Here is a 16,372-nt window from a genome sequence, read left to right as displayed (position 1 = left end):
TTCCTCCTCTCACAGCCGGAGCCTCCTTCGATTTTTTTTAATTTGCATGCAGCGCCCTTAATTGGCGTTCCTGTCCCCCTCCTCCCGGCCTAACATGAGATGTATTTCCCCTTTAGCGTCGGGCTGGCGTGAAGATCGTTCATCATCCCAGATCTCACGTGCAGCTGATGTCACTGCCTGCAAAACGAGTTGCAACCTCTCTCTTGGGGCAGATGTGATTTCTTTTCATGCACCCATGCAGAAGGAATGCGTGTGCGGTCCGCCCGACAGGGGCAAGTGGGACAGGGAAAGAAAGCCCGGTCCAGTCATCACTCCGAATTCCCGTCTCTCGAGTCCCGTCTCATGGGTTGCCCATCGTGTGGGCTCTGAGCAATCCTGTGCGACACCCTCCAGTTACGCGATAAAAATTTAGGTTCTCACCCACGAACGAACCACTGGCTTTCGGTTGGATTAACGAAGAGGCAGAAAAAAATTGTCGTGGGTGTTTCTTCTCCTTTCCTTCCCTCACAACCCGACGGGAGCTTCTGTCGGCAATGCCGTTCCATGTTGGCTATGTCCGACACGGCCAATTCAAAGATTAACCTGACCAATCTGCCTTGGCCGAGCGAAGGCCGAAGCCTATTTCGTCGTCGCAAACCACCGGCCTCGACCATTGGTGAATTTACCGCGCCACCTTCACCAATGTCATCTCGTCTTCCCCGAAACCTAAAGGTTCGTGCACACGGGTCGCAGCATCTTGCAGGGTGCAAGATCCGCACTCAACCAATGCTTTGCCTTTCGGATACCTCCAAATTGATCCCACTACACAGTAAGTACTGGAAATAAATGTGGACAGTTTTCCAGCAAGCAAGAGTGTGAAGTACCGCATTACCTTTTCGCCGTGGTGCCGTCTGGCCTCAGGACCCCGGGATGCAATCCGAGTGCGGCCTACAAGACTCGTTTTGGTCCTTCGTACACCAGGAGAATCGGCTCCCCGCCCTTTTTGGGAAGTAAATTACTGGCAAACCAAGGTGTCGGCTTTCCATTGTTCCCCTCCCTTGCACACTGAAAAGGCTCATTTTTCGTTGATCCCGATGAACGGTCCCGTTGACCACCCCAAGTTCCCGCGAGCGACGCTCAGAACGGAGTTTCTGATCTATGATGAACCAGTAAAGGACAGCCATCCCTCTGGTTTTATTCGTTGAGGAGGGGAGAGGCCACTGGATTGTGCAGTGCCAGCCACATCGGTCCAGACGATCGCCATGTTCTCGAACACGCATCTGCATGGCAAAAGGGACTTGAAAATGCCAAGCTGGACGTCACAAGCTTGTGTCACCGAGCGGCACATGCCCATACTTTTTCTGTTCTTCTATGCGATCGTGTCCGGTGGGTACGGCATGCATCACTCGCTCGGTTGGGTGCTCGCGCAGCCCATCTGCTGCAGTGGATAAGGCTTGACCGTGCCATCGGGCCATCGAGGTCGTTGCCCACTCCATCCTTCGGGGTCCGGGCGTTCTAGTGTACCGCACACACTATTTGAGAAACTCCGATATAATTCTTCGATCGCTCAGAGCTGTTCATCTCTTGAAGCGATGCTTTGATCACACCGTCCACCCCAGCCAGCACCGGAACCTTGACCTGTCAAGGATGATCCCAAATGTACCCGAAGAAATTAGAGCGGGGTTAGGATCGAGAACCTCGACTGGCCACGCCGCAATGGGACGGCAGCGGGGTTTTTGTGGGTGAATATCACACTTTCTTCATACCGTCGGCTAACGTTACATACGGCTTCAACTTCGCCTCCAATTCTGGATTTCTAAATGTGCATATCAGGCTATGTACGATTATAGAGCCAAATAGTGTACACCATAAGATAAAGTTACGGTAACTCCCAGTCCGCGATGACGTGGTGTCTCAAAAAGTCCTTGTGGGGTCAATGAGTCGGGTCCCTCGTGGGGGCAAGGGTCTCAAGGCCATAACCCTGTCGCATATCCTCTTCAAAAGCGTCAAGGGCATTGAAGCATCCCCCCACCAAACCCACTGGGCTACAATACCATCGGGTTGTTAGGTCCACCGAGCCAAGCAGCCTGCCGTCCCCTACAGGAAAGATAAAAGATCGCAAATTCCAAATCACGAAGTTCATGCCCTCCCACCCCTTCGCTGCTTCGCCGCTTTGTGCTCGGCTCGTACCCCTCCCGATAACAACCCACCCAGAGAATTTGAAACGGAGGTCTGAAACAAACCACCCAACGGTGCAGTCCGGCTGGCATGTCTTTTTTGAATCGGCTGGCGCCTGCACATTTGTAGACGCCGTTAATGCTTCGGATAACACGTCAAAATGTAAACGAGGCCCAAGGGAGCAAAGCTGCCGGAAGAACAACTTGAGGTGAAGGGGGCGAGGGGTCAGAATGTTTGTTATGCCTTCTCTTCCGCAGTAAAGTAAGTAGACTAAGGCAGTCGTAGAGGTAAAGATACAACTCTCGATATTCCGCAAGCTGAGAAAGCGAGTGTGGTTGGGTTGTGTGGGACGTCACCTGCGTCCCAGAAGGGAAACCGAAACAAAGAAGCGAGCACAGGGATTTATTGCCACCGGCCCTTACTAATTTCAAGTGGCTGCGGTCCTGTAAGAGTGTCCCAATCCGTGATCATTGAACGTTCGACGAGACGGACGTTTAGCATGGAGATCCAATATAGGCCGCGTAAGAGAAGATACACCGTCGCTGACCAGGGAAGGCACCCACACTGCATATGAGAACCTCACGGCGCACATCCGCTTTGTGCGCCAGGGGATTGGGACCGCGCAAGGATGAATTGCCGCATATTACAATGCCGCAAGGCCAACATGTGGATTAAACTAAACTAAGGTACGTGTACATACGCAAGGGAAGTCTAATTGCAGCCAGGTTTCCTCCAGACCCTAACTCCTTGCAAACCCGCAACCTGCCGTCCCTAAAACGCCGCCAAAATGATGCACCAAGGGTTCGTGTCGAACAACTGATCCAACCGCGTTCCCACACGGGTATTAGCTCGCAAGGAGGGCAAACCTGCTGAATTAGGCACGCCTCCGTCGCGTCGCATGGAAGGTAAAGAGCCCTGCGGCTAATGTCATCCGTCCCGTCCCAAGACAACTAACTTGGTGGATGGTTCTGATGGTATCAATCGTAATACCATATCAGGTTGGGCTGTGGCGCGGGAGTCACCCCGCACGGAGAATCGCACGAGAAACATTCGGTGGCCAAAAAAATAGGAGAGCCCAGAGGCTTAGTGGTGCCGCGAATTGCACGTAGTATCTTTGCTAGCGTTCTCCACACCTCTAAGGGTTCTGTTCCGAAGAGTCGGGCGGGGCGCGATGTTGACTTGACTAGCAAGCCGGATTGAGCAAAAAAAGAAAGGAATTACGCAAATGAGAGAACAAGAGTAGAAGGGTGGTTGATGCTGATCGGGAAAACGGAGTGTACGCAATCACCCGAGACTTGGGTCAAATTTGACCCTTAATGTCGACTCGGGAAAACGCTTTGGCGCGAGCGGCTTCAAATCGCTGCCCAGCCTTCCCAGACAGGAAGACAATGGTGCCGTCACGATCCTGCAGGAGATCCTGGCCGCCATGGTCGAGAATGAACTGCGCGGCCTCGATATCGGACTCAAAATAGAGTTCTTCTGTGATGAAGCGTAGCGGCACGTCAGGTTTATACCTGAATCATAAACGTTAGCAAAATATCATTTGACTCGGCAGGAAAACGGTAGATGGCAACATACCCCTTGCAGAAATTGCACAAAGCAGCGAGACGCTCCCGACCAACAAACATATCCATGAGATATGCGCCCATGTTAGGCGTGTCATTGTAGAGCTGGAAGAACCGGTGGTAGTTGCCCAACGCTAGCGCAGAACGCACATCGAGAGCGTGCTTGATCGCCTTGTCTTTCTTTTCTGCTGCTGTTAGATCTGCCAGAGCGTTATTCAGCTCCGCGCGGTTTGCTGTGTGAATGTAATACAAAATCCTGTAGGCTTTGAATTCGTTCGCCTTGCCCTTCAGTCCCAGACGGTACAGCCCCTTGAGCTGGCTCTGGCACTGGTTATACTCACCGAGGTCCCCCTTCTCGAGCGCAATCCGGGCGTGAATTTCGTAGACCTCAACCGTGAAATCATCGCGGACACGTTGCACAGTCAAATCTTGCCGCATGGACTTAAACTGGTCGCAGATGTACGAGTAGTTTTGATCCTTCTTCCACCTCTTCTTGAGTAACTCCAGGGTTTGACGCAGGACTTGTGGGGGGCGAACTTGCGAAGGTTTAGGCGCGGCGGTCAGACGAAGGTAGCGCTTCTCCAAATCCTGGCAGGTCCCGACAACCGGGCCATCGCTTGGGGGTGGTGTGTCCTCACGGAAAGTCTTGTACTCTCCCTCATGGCGTTTTTGGCGCTTGTCTGCCCTGCTAAACTTACTGGTGGTATTCTTGAAAGGATCGTCGCCAGGTTGGCGTGTGTCGGGCGAGAACGTCACGCGGTCCTCGAGTCTGTTGGCACCAACCCGCCAAGGGGGAGTCCCGGAGCTTGAGCCGGCTGTCGCTGCGTCGTTCAGGTCCCAAGACTTCCTTTTCTTCGTGCTAGTTGCCGAAGTCTGAGTTTCTGTTTTGGAGTGAAGAGGGAGCAATGTCCTTGCACGTTCTTCACGTATCATTTGCTGAGGAAGGGGCATAGCATCCCAGTCGAGGCTGTACATGACGCCCTTCTCGTTCGCCTGGGTTATGGTCTCCTTCAACTTGGCTTCCATTTCAGGTCTAGAGACATTGGAATCAAGGTTGGCAGGAACAAATGCACGTTGAACATATCGGCGAACCGAGTCTGGCCAGTCGATCTTTGTCTTGGCCTGCTCCTGGGCGACAGTCGGCGCGGGGGTCACGTTCGGGGGGATATTAGCTGCGCTCGTCGGGGAAGAATGAGAAGAGCCGTAGGTAGGCCCGGCGGGATAGGGAGGTTGCGGGGTGGAATAGGACTGGCCGAAAGATTGTCGGACTTGAACTGGGGTAAAGGCAGGGGCTAGCCGACAAGGAATCTGTTAGCTATTGCCGTTGCGATGCAACCTATAAAGCGGTACAATGTTGTGTAATATTCACAGGAAGAGGTAGTACACTTACCAGAGTACGAAGTCGCGTAGCCGGGGGTTGGAGGTGCGCCCGACGGCGGAACAGTTGGCCAGGTTGGCATCATGTTGGCTGTGTCCATGGGTGGTCGAGGTGGAGAGAAATGTGAAAAGAATCAATCAGTGAGTCGCAAAGACGAAAATATCTGAATCAGATCCTGTTGCGAGTTTTAAAAAGTAGGTCGCGCCGATGTTTGATTGATGCGAAAGGCAATCATGGATGAAGTGTGTCAGGGGAAAACGGAACTCGAAGTTCGCAACCTGGAATGAAGGGGTGTGCGCCTGAGGCCTGTGCGGGGGCTGATCCTCCGCCACTTGCGATAGATATTCCTTTATCAGCTAGCTATGCATTAAAAGATATATATGCATATATCACCTTGATATCTCAGGGAACGTGTGCCAACTTTGTTGTTTTCTGACCTTGTGTGTACTTCCAACCTGCCGGCTGATGAACATCCCAACCCCGTGCAGTTTCCTTTGAAATTTTGGGACCGTCCGCGCCCGAGTATGACGGATGTTCTTAAAGCATATCGAGTTGACGACCGCTTTGCGTCCCGAGTATCTGACGGATGAAGACCTTCTCTTTGTCCAAGACAATGTGGGGCTCTATGAGGGGTGAGTTTTGAGTCAAGCGTCATGATATGGGTTGTTTTACGATCGCCGATATGCTTACAAAAGTTGTGTTTAGGAAGTTCAAACTTCCTAGTCACCAAAATGGCCAAATATATTTAACGTCGCATCGGATATGCTATGTCGATAAAGCTGAACCTCGGAAGCACTCGGTCGCTTTGGAGCTCAAAAGCGTGGAGCGGTTTGAGTTCTACGTAAGAGTCACAGGATCATGTTTGTGAATGGTGTGCTAACCTGATACTTCTAGGGAGGTTTTCTTAAATCATCGGCCAAAATCACACTTGTACCCAAACCAACAAAACGCGCCTCGCTTCAGGCTCGGTCTCCTGGCCTATCGTCTTCTCCTTCCAGAAATCGATCTTCTTCTCCTGCAGTCCGCCATGACGGGCCACCACGCTTATCGGAACCGACTTCGACAAACACGGCAACATGGGTGTGCACCATTTGCAGCTTCTCGAATCCTGTCCCGTCTAACTTCGATCCGACAACCGCCAACATCCACACGCCTCTGCCCTCGTGCCTTGCATGCGGCATCAAACCAACTCTGACCTATGTCTTAAAAGCAGCCATATCTGGTGCAACCGGCAGGCAATCGAGTAGTCAAACGCTACAAACTCCGCTCCCATCACGGCCCGGCCCAGCGTCGGGACAATCACTGCTACGTCCTGCCCACGATGCCCCGCCGCGCAGTTCTGACCCCGACGCATCCTTCCAATGCCCTCGATGTACCTTCCTCAACCACCCCTCCCTTTTGTCTTGCGAGATATGCGGTGGACCATTGATATCTCACGACCTACCCACGGACCTTGCACGACACACCCGACCCCACGCAGCGTCCCCCGATCCGGCGGTCTCTCTAGGTTTAGAGAATCCCGAAAGTGTTAAAATTTCCTTTCGTGGCGGGGGTGAAAAGATATTTTACGAGCGTCTCAAGGGGTCCATGACCCAACGCAAATGGCTCCTGCAAGGTGCGCCGCCTATCCCAAAGGTCACCCACGGCGGGAACGGTCCTCAGAGTAGCAATGACACCGCCCCCCCACCTCCAGGGTCATCCTCTCAAGGACGCCCTAAAATTGCTGGCATTGCCGGTCTGGAGCACCACAGTCAGGCAGTGCGCAAGAATAACGAGCTGATGATTGGGACCGCCTTCGAGGACCTCGAGGCGTTAATGGCCTCGGCCAAAGAGATCGTCGCACTCGCCGACACCTTTGCGCGGCAAGTTCGCGGCGCACCCGGTGTATCGGGCGCCAGCGCTAGCGAAAATGCTCTGTTAGCTGACTCGGTGCATCAGCTCGGGTTAGTTGCTACCAAAGATATCGTCGGCAGCAGCAGCGGTGCCGGTGGGAGCGACTCGTTGTATCTGTCCGAGCTGGCAAGGACGTTGGCCGAGTTTTTGACTGATGACCGACGGGGCGTGTTGCGCAAGGCGGGTGGGATCATGTCTCTGGTGGACCTGTGGGCCGTGTTCAATCGCGCGCGTGGCGGTGTCGAGCTGGTCAGCCCGGCAGACTTTGAAAAGGCTGCTACGCTCTGGGGAGGGTTGGGCCTACCCGTGCGGCTACGGACCTTTAAGTCTGGTGTGAAGGTAGTGCAAGGTCGTGACCGTACCGATGAGACGACTATTAAAGCGCTGCTAGGTTGGTTAAAGGATCTGCACGAATTTCCACCGGAAAAAGAGGTACCTTGGGATTGGCATCAATTTGGACGAGGGGTTACGGCGAGAGATGTTGCCGAGAGATTTGGTTGGAGTATTGGCGTGGCAGAAGAGGAACTAGAGATGGCCGAGGAGAGGGGTGTATTGTGTCGCGAGGAAGGTATTGAAGGGTTAAAGTTCTGGGAGAACTTCATCGACACGGGCGAAGGGCAGGGATACCACGCCCCGGAGTCAAAGCAGGATGGATTTATTCGAGCCCTGCGGGAGAGTGGGTTTCTGTAAAACACCTCAAGACCGAGGGAAGCACCCGCGGCTTAGCAATTATGTTGGTATGGAAGGTGGAGTGGCGTTGGTGTTGCTAGTAAAGTACCACACTAATATCGAAACACAAATCTGGAAAGAAACAAACCCATTCCCGTCTCGTCATTATACATGGTAACCAGCCCTCTAAATGATCTAATGAGAAGCTGCCGTTCTAGTTCCGCCGTGGTACTAACGCCCTAGACGCCGCCGATGTGCTACTAATCTGCTACATCCAGTAACAACCCAACCCGAAACAAACGCCCGCTATCCGGAAAATGCTGCCCAGGATCACAAGAGGGAAATACGGCAAAGATCAAGAAATATACCAGACAAAGACACAAATATCGGCGGATATCCCTGACCACACAGCTTCCTTTCAAACCAGCTTCTCCATCAGTCCTCGTCTCATCTTGTAGTTGACCACGCCACCAACGCCGAAGGCCGGCACAATCCTGCATATCCTCGCGGCTGTACTGACGGCCCAGTTTTTCCTTACAACCGCCCACCTGTCCCTCCAACATGTCACCGTGGGTCGGTTGTAGATATCCAATCCCCACAGGTGTACAGGAGTGCTGGCTAATTGGACCATGGCAGGGGCCGCGAACTGGGCCATGGTCTGCCCAGAGACGTAGCGCTGGATCTCAGGGCCAAGGCGGCCCGATAGTGCTGGACCCAGTAGCGGCGGTACGTTGAAAGACGCAAAAATGGTCAGGCAGTCGCGAATCGCGAAAAGGGCGTAGCTCGGCAAGGTGACGGGACGCGGGGTGACGCCCGGCGGGCCGAAGAGCTTGACAAAAACCTGGTCCTTGTAGATGCACACGCCAATGTTGGCGGCTGAGGAAGCGGCAAATTTGGCTGTTCCCGAGGTGACATGCGTCGCGGGCAGAGCCCGGGTGGTTGAGGTTGCGGTATCGAGGGTGTTTGCCGTTAGGTAAGTGCCGCCGTAGACCGCGAAAATCAGGGCAAACGGCTTGGACAAAATGACCCGATGCGGGCTGCGGAGAAGGGTCTTGAAAGAGGACTTGAAGGAGTCGAAAAGGGAGCGCCGGCCGGAGGCATTCTCCATTATCGAACTGCAAAGAGGGAGAAAAGTCAGTTGGGGAGAAGTGCCGGGATCGACAAGGGTTGTTGACTTACCGGTCAATGATAGATATCACAGGGGCCACCATCACTGCGGCGGTAGCCGCACTGGCTAAATCTGTGCCGAGCCGGAGGCCTAAGTTCTTAGTGTTCCATGGCTTGGCCACAGTCTCGTCAGACCCGGGCGAAGGGGCGACCGTTGATGCCGGGAAAAGTCTTGATGTGGCCGGCGCTGCCGCCGCCAATTGCGAGGCCTTCATCGTGTTTAATGGGAGTTGCGATCGGGATCGAGGGCCCTCGAGCCCTCCCACCCCGCTATCCTTCATTTTATCGACGTCTTGAATCTCAAGTCGAAACGGCTCGTCGAAATATAACGCTAGACAATCTTGCAACCAGGTATAACGCTTATCGAATCACCAAGACGTTGAGAGGGAAAGGAAACCCGGAGATAGCCGCCCTAGATGCGAGAAAATTCTTGAGGGCGTCGGCAAAAAGGGTCATTGAAGAGGCGTTCGTCGACCCATTATGTTTCCCAACACCGAAAAAAAATCCAGTTTGGGGCCCAGGACGTCAATAAATCAAGCTCTCGAGGGAAGCTCCGAAGTCAGCGGCTCAGCTCTGCCCAGCGGCTTATGTGCATGGAAGTGCGGATAACTCTGGTTTCGGTCTCGAGCAAACCCGAAGTCGGAGGACCAATGTGACGCTTCCTTAACAAATTCCCATTGAACCCACTTTAATGCGCGATCTCCCCACGTGATTCAAGACTTCCCTTGGCCTCCCATCTTCCCTTCCAGGATGATTATAGTTTCTCTCCAATCTCCGCCGTAATATTTGCCAAATTAGGCGGACTCCTTAGCTATGAGTTTCCTAGCCATGTTTTATTTTGTATGTTAAGCACTTTTTCTTGTTCTGGGGGCTTCAACAAACAAAGGCCTCGCACTTGCACTGATCACGCCCAAACCAACTGGTCGACGAAGTACCTAACTAATTACTAATACCCCGCATCAGTATTTTAGTGTACCCTACGGCCGCGCCATGGCGCCGTCTTAGTGGACATCGATAAACCCTTCTGTTTTATCACGAGAGGTTCTGGTAACTTGTTTACTCTTTTTGTATGTTTCGCGGCCCCGGGTAAGCAAAGAGGAAGGTGTAGGAATAGAGGAAAACGTCCTCGAATAATGTCTCAACCTAAAATCCATCGCCCTGAATTGTCCTCCGTTTTATCCATGCGAGCGTCCTGATCCATTGCCACTGTGACCGACGACCCTCTACCGCCCGGATCTGGTGTTAACACCCTTTTTTTTTCTGTCTCGATACCCTCAACTCCGGAACACGGCCAGTCACTCTACCCATTGAACTGGACACTGCCATTTTGAACGTGACCACTTGAATGATTTACCCCAGTCCTGTGTTTATCTAGTCAGTAACCGTAAAAAGAGTATACGAAATAGATTAGGGACGAGGGAAAAAAGATCCCCGTAGTTAAGTATCTTGTCGAAATACCGATCATTATGGGAGGATTTGCTCAGGAGGTATTGCATGGCTGCGTTGAGCTCCCCAATCTGAGTCCTTGCAGCATCGAGCTGGGTAAGAGCTTTTGCCAAGTGTCTCTCGCATCTCTGGAAATGCGCTACCTTCGCCTCCAGTAACCAAACTTTGTTCTTGAGCTTGCGTTGCTGGTGAGGCGCTCGCTGGATAAGACTCATGGTTGGGGTTGGTTTTTCGGTGGGCTTGAGTGGTATCTCCGGCCCTGGGGCGGATCTGGCCGGACCCGGGAAAGCGGGCTTGGCGTCTCCGGAGGTGGAGCTGTCCGGATTTCGGCGCCCGTGCCGCTGTTTTTTCGATTTCATATTCCTGTTGCGCGACATTTTAAATAGCCTGGTTTGAGAAGAAACGTTGGAGTTTTGGTAGATGTGGTAAGGGAAAAAACTGAGACACGATTTGGGTCACCACAGCTTTTTTGTTCCTTCCTCCATTTTTGAGTTTGTCGCGTGGGTTTTTTCCCCGGGAGCTCACACACCGGGCGCGCCGGCGGGGTGGGGCCAAATTTTGCGCCTGCCTGCCTTACTATTCATCTATTTAGAACAATAGGAACAATAAACTTCACAACTAGAGAATGCTCCGCAAATACTGAGGAACAGCCAGATGCGGGCTGTAGCAAAAATGCAGACGTGCACAGGCCCCTTCTTCCAACTATAAATTCTCCTCATCCCGCCCATGAACCTCTTCCTGTTTTTTTCTTCCACACAACACACAACCACAACCACCACACGTTCGCCCCGCTGCTATGGATTTTCGCTGCTATGGATTTTCAGCAGCACAACGAGGACGCCGCCATGGGCGGCGTCAACCCTCAGCAGGGTTCGTCGGTAAGTCACTTCCGCATCCGCATTTTGTTGTCAGCCCCCGTTTGTCAGATTCTCGCAAGAGCAAAAAACCTCCTGGGATGTAATTTTACACTCCTATTTTTTTCGGCCGACAAACGCTCTTGGGTGCCCGAGCCTGCTCTGCCTGGATCTCATCGCCGGACGGTAGCTTAAGATTCACTTGCCCTTGATGTGTACCGTGGCTCGCGCTAGTGCTGTCGTTGGGGCCAACCTCGACGCGCGTTGTAGTGCGTTTTCCCAGGATGGTACCGATACATACTCCTTTGCATTGTTCCACGGGTAGGGTTCCGTGGCTGGCGGCCGCTCTTGTTGTCTGCTCTTGTCAAGCAGCGCGATTTTCAATGTCCCCGTCGCCGTAATGGGCCTATGGTGGGATCCGGATTAGCGCCGAAGGTTGGGTTTGGGGGCCGAAAGCTTTCACTCTCGGAAGGAGCGGTGCCAGATATGACATTCCTTGCGTGACAACTTGATGAGACTTACCAGTTGGTTCGCCCGCTGACGGATGCAGACTTCAGGTACTGACGGCCATTTGTTCCGCAACCTTGCGTTGCGCCAGCAGGTAATTTTGCTCTCCTTTCTTCTTCCAACTTGTCCTCTTCTTTCCTTCCCAATTCTTTCCTATCTGTTTCTTTCCCCATTTTACTTATTACCTTTCATGTTCTTTGGCTTCATCATGTTCTTTTGTTGCCCTTTTCTCTCCCAGAAAGAAAATCACAGCTCAGCAAGCTCCTTGTTTCCCTCCATCATGTTCTTTTTTTCAGTGTACCGGACATTCGGCTGACCTAGACAGAATTCCTCCGTCGACGTTGCCACAACCTGGAGCGTCTCGCTTGGTCTCACCACAAACCCATTGGCAAACATGCCGCCGTCTACTGTCCAGGACATGATCTGTGACATGAGTCGGAGTGCCAAGAAGGCGCAAGACTTAGCCTTCGCGGCAATTGCTTCCAAAACCAGTAGCGACATGCACTTTCTCAACGCCGCGGCTCTGAGGAAACTCGATGACGACTTGCGCACGGTGCATGCGACAGTGTGATGGCTGTTCAAGACGCCCAAGACAGCGACGGCTGGATGCGCGCGGTCCGTCACCAGTTGGAGACGGAGATACAAGAGAACAAGCTGTGGAACAACGTAATCCTTAAGATACTGACGCCAATGCTTAGCGACGAGCAAAAGAGGATGGTAAGCAGTGCCGTTTATCTTGCCGGGTACGATTAGTACACTGTCATGGTTACAAATGCTAATGTTTATGTTTGAGCGTAGCTCGAAGAAACACAGCGACAAGTTGAGGAAATGCAGGAGGAAATGGACAAAAAGTATATGGACAGGCTGAAGCCGAAGGATCGTGTATTTGAGAGAGATGCACGGTATGACTAGACAGGCGTGGGCAGCTCTCGATAATTGTTGGCGTTACGGCAGGCTAGATACCCATGGGGTTAGTTATCTGTTTGATTCAATTAAATTGAAGGTCGCCTAGCTTTCTCATTTGGGTGCCCGTCTCTCGTTGGCATTTGCTTCACTCCGTAACAACACCGTCGTGTGTGTTGATTATGCACCCCTGTCCATGTTTCCGAAATCGCCACGCAAGACCACAGGAGATCAAAAACAGCAATCGCTAAATGGCTAGCTGAGTGCATGAGAGGAAGGGTTCCGGTCATAATGACCCCTTTGAATTACGGCTATACACACATAGGCTAGAGCCTAATCCGTCCGGTGTCCTGGTTCATCGTTCGTGACACATAACCTAATGTTTTGCGGGCGCGTTCTTCTTCTCGTCCGCTTCGGCCTGGTCGATAAAGTTCCTAATGATGTGTTAGATATACGGTCATGTCGGCCGGGAGAATTTACACCGGGAGCTGGACGTACTTAATGAAGTCGGCTTCGTCGGAGCTGGCGGCGTTGATTGGGGGAGTAGCGGGCTTCGCCTTGCTGCCACCCAAAGCCAGATAAGAGCCAGCGAACATGGTGCCGAGGACGCCCATCGCCAGCTGTTATACGGAGTATTAGCCAATGCCTACGAATGGGGCCGTGGAGGGACGAGTTGCAGACTCATGCTGCTCCATGAGAGGAAACGAGTCAATTGGGATTGGGGAACTGACGTAGTGCGAGCCGATGTTGGCGCCGAAAATCTTGTAGGTTTGAACCATGGTGGCGCTTGTGGGCCGAGAGGAAGAGTTGGCGATGTGGTGGTGGGGGGTTCGAAGAAAGCAACTCAAGGTACGGAATGAATCGGCGAACAAAAGCTCTAAAAACGTCGCATGTTGTTGGACTCCATTTCTGAACACCCGAGAATTTGCCGGGGCCTGAGGCGGGCCGATGGGCACGGACGAAGTTGGCCCTGCAGATTTGGGGCCTTGGCCCCACCGGGTTGCTTCTCGCAACAGTGGGGAAATCGCAAGTAAACGACGTCACTCATAGCTTTCGGCAAGATGAAGCTTGACCTCGACTTCAGTCGTTTTCCTTTTCCTCGAAAATAGTGTAGCTGCGCCTGAATTTAGGGGCATCGTTTCTTGATTCATATCACTGTGGTATTTGACTCACTTTGAGGGACGGCTTTTCCGAGAACTCCCAATTCCGATTGTTCCCGAGCCACGCCCAGTTCGCGGGGTGCCGCCGGAACCGCAAAAAATAAGAGCTAGTGCTGAATTCAACGTCGATTTACACAAGCCATCCTTCAACTCATTAACTATGTGGCCGTTTGGTGGAAGCCCGGACAAGCCTACGGGCACCCCAACAACCTCCCAGCCCCAGGCTGGGCAAAATGCGCCAAACGGTTCAAAAAGCGCCGCTTCGGGGGTCGATCCCAAGGCGCTACCAGACCGTGAAAAGTTGCCGCCGAAACTTCAAAAAATTATGGACAAGACAGACAAGGACGAAAACTTCTTTGATGAGCTCGTTGAGGGCTAGTAAGTCACCCGAGCCTAGGCACTTCCTCAACATCTACTAAATACCTCTCGCGCGCTTTTCAAACAGTGCTCCCCCTTCCACCGACTCCAACCTTCGTTACGCCGCCTATGCTGCCCGCGCTCGCACCATCCTTCTTTCCGCCCACCGCTATGTTGCCTACACCTCGGATATTGGAGAATCTTTCCGCCCAGTGGCTCACCCATGGCTCGTCCGCGGCGCTTACGGCGTCTCATGGGCATACATTCTTGGGGACGTCAGCTATGAAGGCTACAAGGCGTACCTGCACAACCAGCGCGTCTTAAACCCGCAGTTGGAGTTAACGGCCCGCCAGCAGCAGATACTGGGTGTGTCGGATGTGGGAGGCGAGATAAAGAAGCCGACGGCGCCAGGGACGGTCACGCCGCTGGAAGACTACAGGACGGTAATGCTGCAGCGTGGCATTTTCCAGAGTGTGGCCAGCATGGGGTTGCCAGCATTCACGATTCATAGCGTGGTACGCTATAGTGGACGGGCGATGAAGGATGTCAAGAACGCGAAGGTGCGTACTTGGGGCCCTATCGGGTTGGGTTTGGCCGTGGTACCATTCCTGCCAGCGCTTTTTGACAAGCCGGTCGAAAATGCGGTTGAATGGGTGTTCCACAAGGGGTTTGCGACGTATGGTGGGCCGGAGGCGGTCGGTAGCACGACGCAAATCGGGAGAGAGAGGCAGCTTAGTGAGCGGCCCAAGACCAAGACCGAGTGAAACTCGTGGACATGACACTGGGGGCGACTGATGATTGTCGCGCTGTGTCGTTGTATTCCCACTTGCTATGCGCTAGACCTAGACGACCGTTTGAAGGAACACTCCAACCTACCCCACTCGCAAGAATGTAAACAATTAAATCTGTCAATGAATGATTCCATGCTATGCTATGCTATGCCAACGAGGCGAACCTAGCAGGTATGTACACCAAGTCAAACGCCGATGCTCATCGCACATGCTGTGTCAAGCCAGAAATAACCCAAAAGATGCACTTGAAGCTAGGCCTCGATTAAGTCAGGCGGTGGCCCGACTCCTCTGAGAAGCACCACCGTATTCCCACTCTGCAACACCTGTCCAAGCTTCTCGCCGAACTCTAGGAGCCTGCCCCCTTCCACGTGAAACACTCGTAACCGGTCCTCTTCAGAATTTGACTGGTTGTTGATGTTCTGCACCTGGAGGCTCCTTGCCGCGGTATCAAGCATCTTTCCTACCACCCAGTCCTGGGAATAGAAGAATTCGCCTTTGGGGATTTTCGCCTTGGCCGTTGCTGCCTCGGCTTCAACATATAGGTATATCCTTTTCTCCGGTGCAATCTTAGCGTCCCCCTTCGCCGTTTTCTTGAGGTTGTTCACGGCCACCATCTGCGCCAGTTTTGGTTTCGCAGCCGGTGACGCGAAGGAGATCTTGGCCTGTTCCTTCTTCGCTTGGCCCCAGAGGCGGAACCGCTCGAGCGCACTTTTGGCATTGTTGGCGACGACCGCCGCATGAGCGGCGCTGACAGCCCGCGCCCCAATTGGTGGCTTGCTGCTACAGGCATGGTCCTCGGGAAGCCGATGTTTAAGGCAGTAATCGCGGTTGCAATTTGTGCAATGCACACCAGGAATGAGTGCAGTGCCTATGGTTGTCTTGCAATTGTCGTCGGCGCATGGCTTTTGAGCTATCAGATCGCGCATGCGCCGACCTTCACCCGCCGAGTGTTTGGCTAGCTCAGCTTCGCGCTTGCGCGCTGCCCAAGCACCCGGATTGGTACATGCGTGGCCGTCTTCGGTGCGGTGGTCGAGACAGAACGTCTTGTCGCAGCTTTGGCAGCGGAAAGGAAGGAAGTCGAGTTGGTTGCAATAGCTGTACTGGCAGTGAGAGCCAGTTAGGGTGGCGTCGGTGCCCCGGTCATCGACGGCGGCGGCGGACATCTTGATGTACGAAGTTTCGTCGCTGTTGGGATCTGGAGAGGCCATGTTTGCGATGGGCTGTATCTTCAACGGCGGGATAAATAAAAGAAAGACTCGCCGGGGAGAAACGATCGCGCGATACCAAACCCGCCACCGGGGTTAATAAACTGACCTGGCTGACCAAGCGAAGGGCGGAAACTGCTGAAGCTGACGACGAAGCGGCTTGTTGCCTGCTCTGCGCTCCGAGTGTCGTGGCTCAGAATGATCTCGAAGGCTCCCGGCAGGTTGGCAGGGATTACAAAGTACTAGTGGCTCGAGATCCAGGCTAGAGGCAGGCGGCCACTGGGGCTTGGCCGTTTAGTTAGAGGCTTGGCGCTGGGCTG

General features: G+C 53.2%; 6 protein-coding genes across 6 annotated transcripts; 2 read left to right on the top strand and 4 right to left on the bottom strand.

Annotated features, from left to right (window-relative positions):
* Positions 1-3,457: 3,457 nt before the first annotated feature.
* C8A04DRAFT_11428 (SAC3/GANP/Nin1/mts3/eIF-3 p25 family-domain-containing protein) lies at positions 3,458-5,185 on the bottom strand (the record flags this gene model as incomplete). Its single annotated transcript, XM_062776970.1, has 3 exons — positions 3,458-3,671; positions 3,736-5,014; positions 5,113-5,185. The coding sequence occupies 3 exons, from the start codon at positions 5,183-5,185 to the stop codon at positions 3,458-3,460; spliced, it is 1,566 nt and encodes a 521-aa protein (XP_062637914.1).
* A 446-nt stretch (positions 5,186-5,631) lies between these two features.
* C8A04DRAFT_36537 (vacuolar protein-sorting-associated protein 36) lies at positions 5,632-7,683 on the top strand (the record flags this gene model as incomplete). The annotated part of the gene is made up of 3 exons (XM_062783559.1): positions 5,632-5,732; positions 5,806-5,941; positions 5,995-7,683. 3 exons carry the CDS (start codon positions 5,632-5,634, stop codon positions 7,681-7,683), a joined length of 1,926 nt encoding a protein of 641 aa, XP_062637913.1.
* A 397-nt stretch (positions 7,684-8,080) lies between these two features.
* On the bottom strand, positions 8,081-9,110 carry C8A04DRAFT_11450 (uncharacterized protein; the record flags this gene model as incomplete). Its single annotated transcript, XM_062776979.1, has 2 exons — positions 8,081-8,777; positions 8,842-9,110. 2 exons carry the CDS (start codon positions 9,108-9,110, stop codon positions 8,081-8,083), a joined length of 966 nt encoding a protein of 321 aa, XP_062637912.1.
* A 3,805-nt stretch (positions 9,111-12,915) lies between these two features.
* On the bottom strand, positions 12,916-13,318 carry C8A04DRAFT_27726 (uncharacterized protein; the record flags this gene model as incomplete). The annotated part of the gene is made up of 3 exons (XM_062780392.1): positions 12,916-12,973; positions 13,038-13,159; positions 13,271-13,318. 3 exons carry the CDS (start codon positions 13,316-13,318, stop codon positions 12,916-12,918), a joined length of 228 nt encoding a protein of 75 aa, XP_062637911.1.
* A 541-nt stretch (positions 13,319-13,859) lies between these two features.
* C8A04DRAFT_11385 (mitochondrial 18 KDa protein-domain-containing protein) lies at positions 13,860-14,820 on the top strand (the record flags this gene model as incomplete). The annotated part of the gene is made up of 2 exons (XM_062776950.1): positions 13,860-14,077; positions 14,145-14,820. The coding sequence occupies 2 exons, from the start codon at positions 13,860-13,862 to the stop codon at positions 14,818-14,820; spliced, it is 894 nt and encodes a 297-aa protein (XP_062637910.1).
* A 278-nt stretch (positions 14,821-15,098) lies between these two features.
* On the bottom strand, positions 15,099-16,055 carry C8A04DRAFT_11451 (uncharacterized protein; the record flags this gene model as incomplete). Its single annotated transcript, XM_062776980.1, has 1 exon — positions 15,099-16,055. The coding sequence occupies one exon, from the start codon at positions 16,053-16,055 to the stop codon at positions 15,099-15,101; it is 957 nt and encodes a 318-aa protein (XP_062637909.1).
* Between the last annotated feature and the right edge of the window lie 317 nt (positions 16,056-16,372).

This window comes from Dichotomopilus funicola (genome assembly GCF_033296635.1).
Source record: "Dichotomopilus funicola strain CBS 141.50 unplaced genomic scaffold C8A04scaffold_23, whole genome shotgun sequence".
Taxonomy (NCBI): domain Eukaryota; kingdom Fungi; phylum Ascomycota; class Sordariomycetes; order Sordariales; family Chaetomiaceae; genus Dichotomopilus; species Dichotomopilus funicola.
This window is presented reverse-complemented; position numbering and strand designations above follow the sequence as displayed.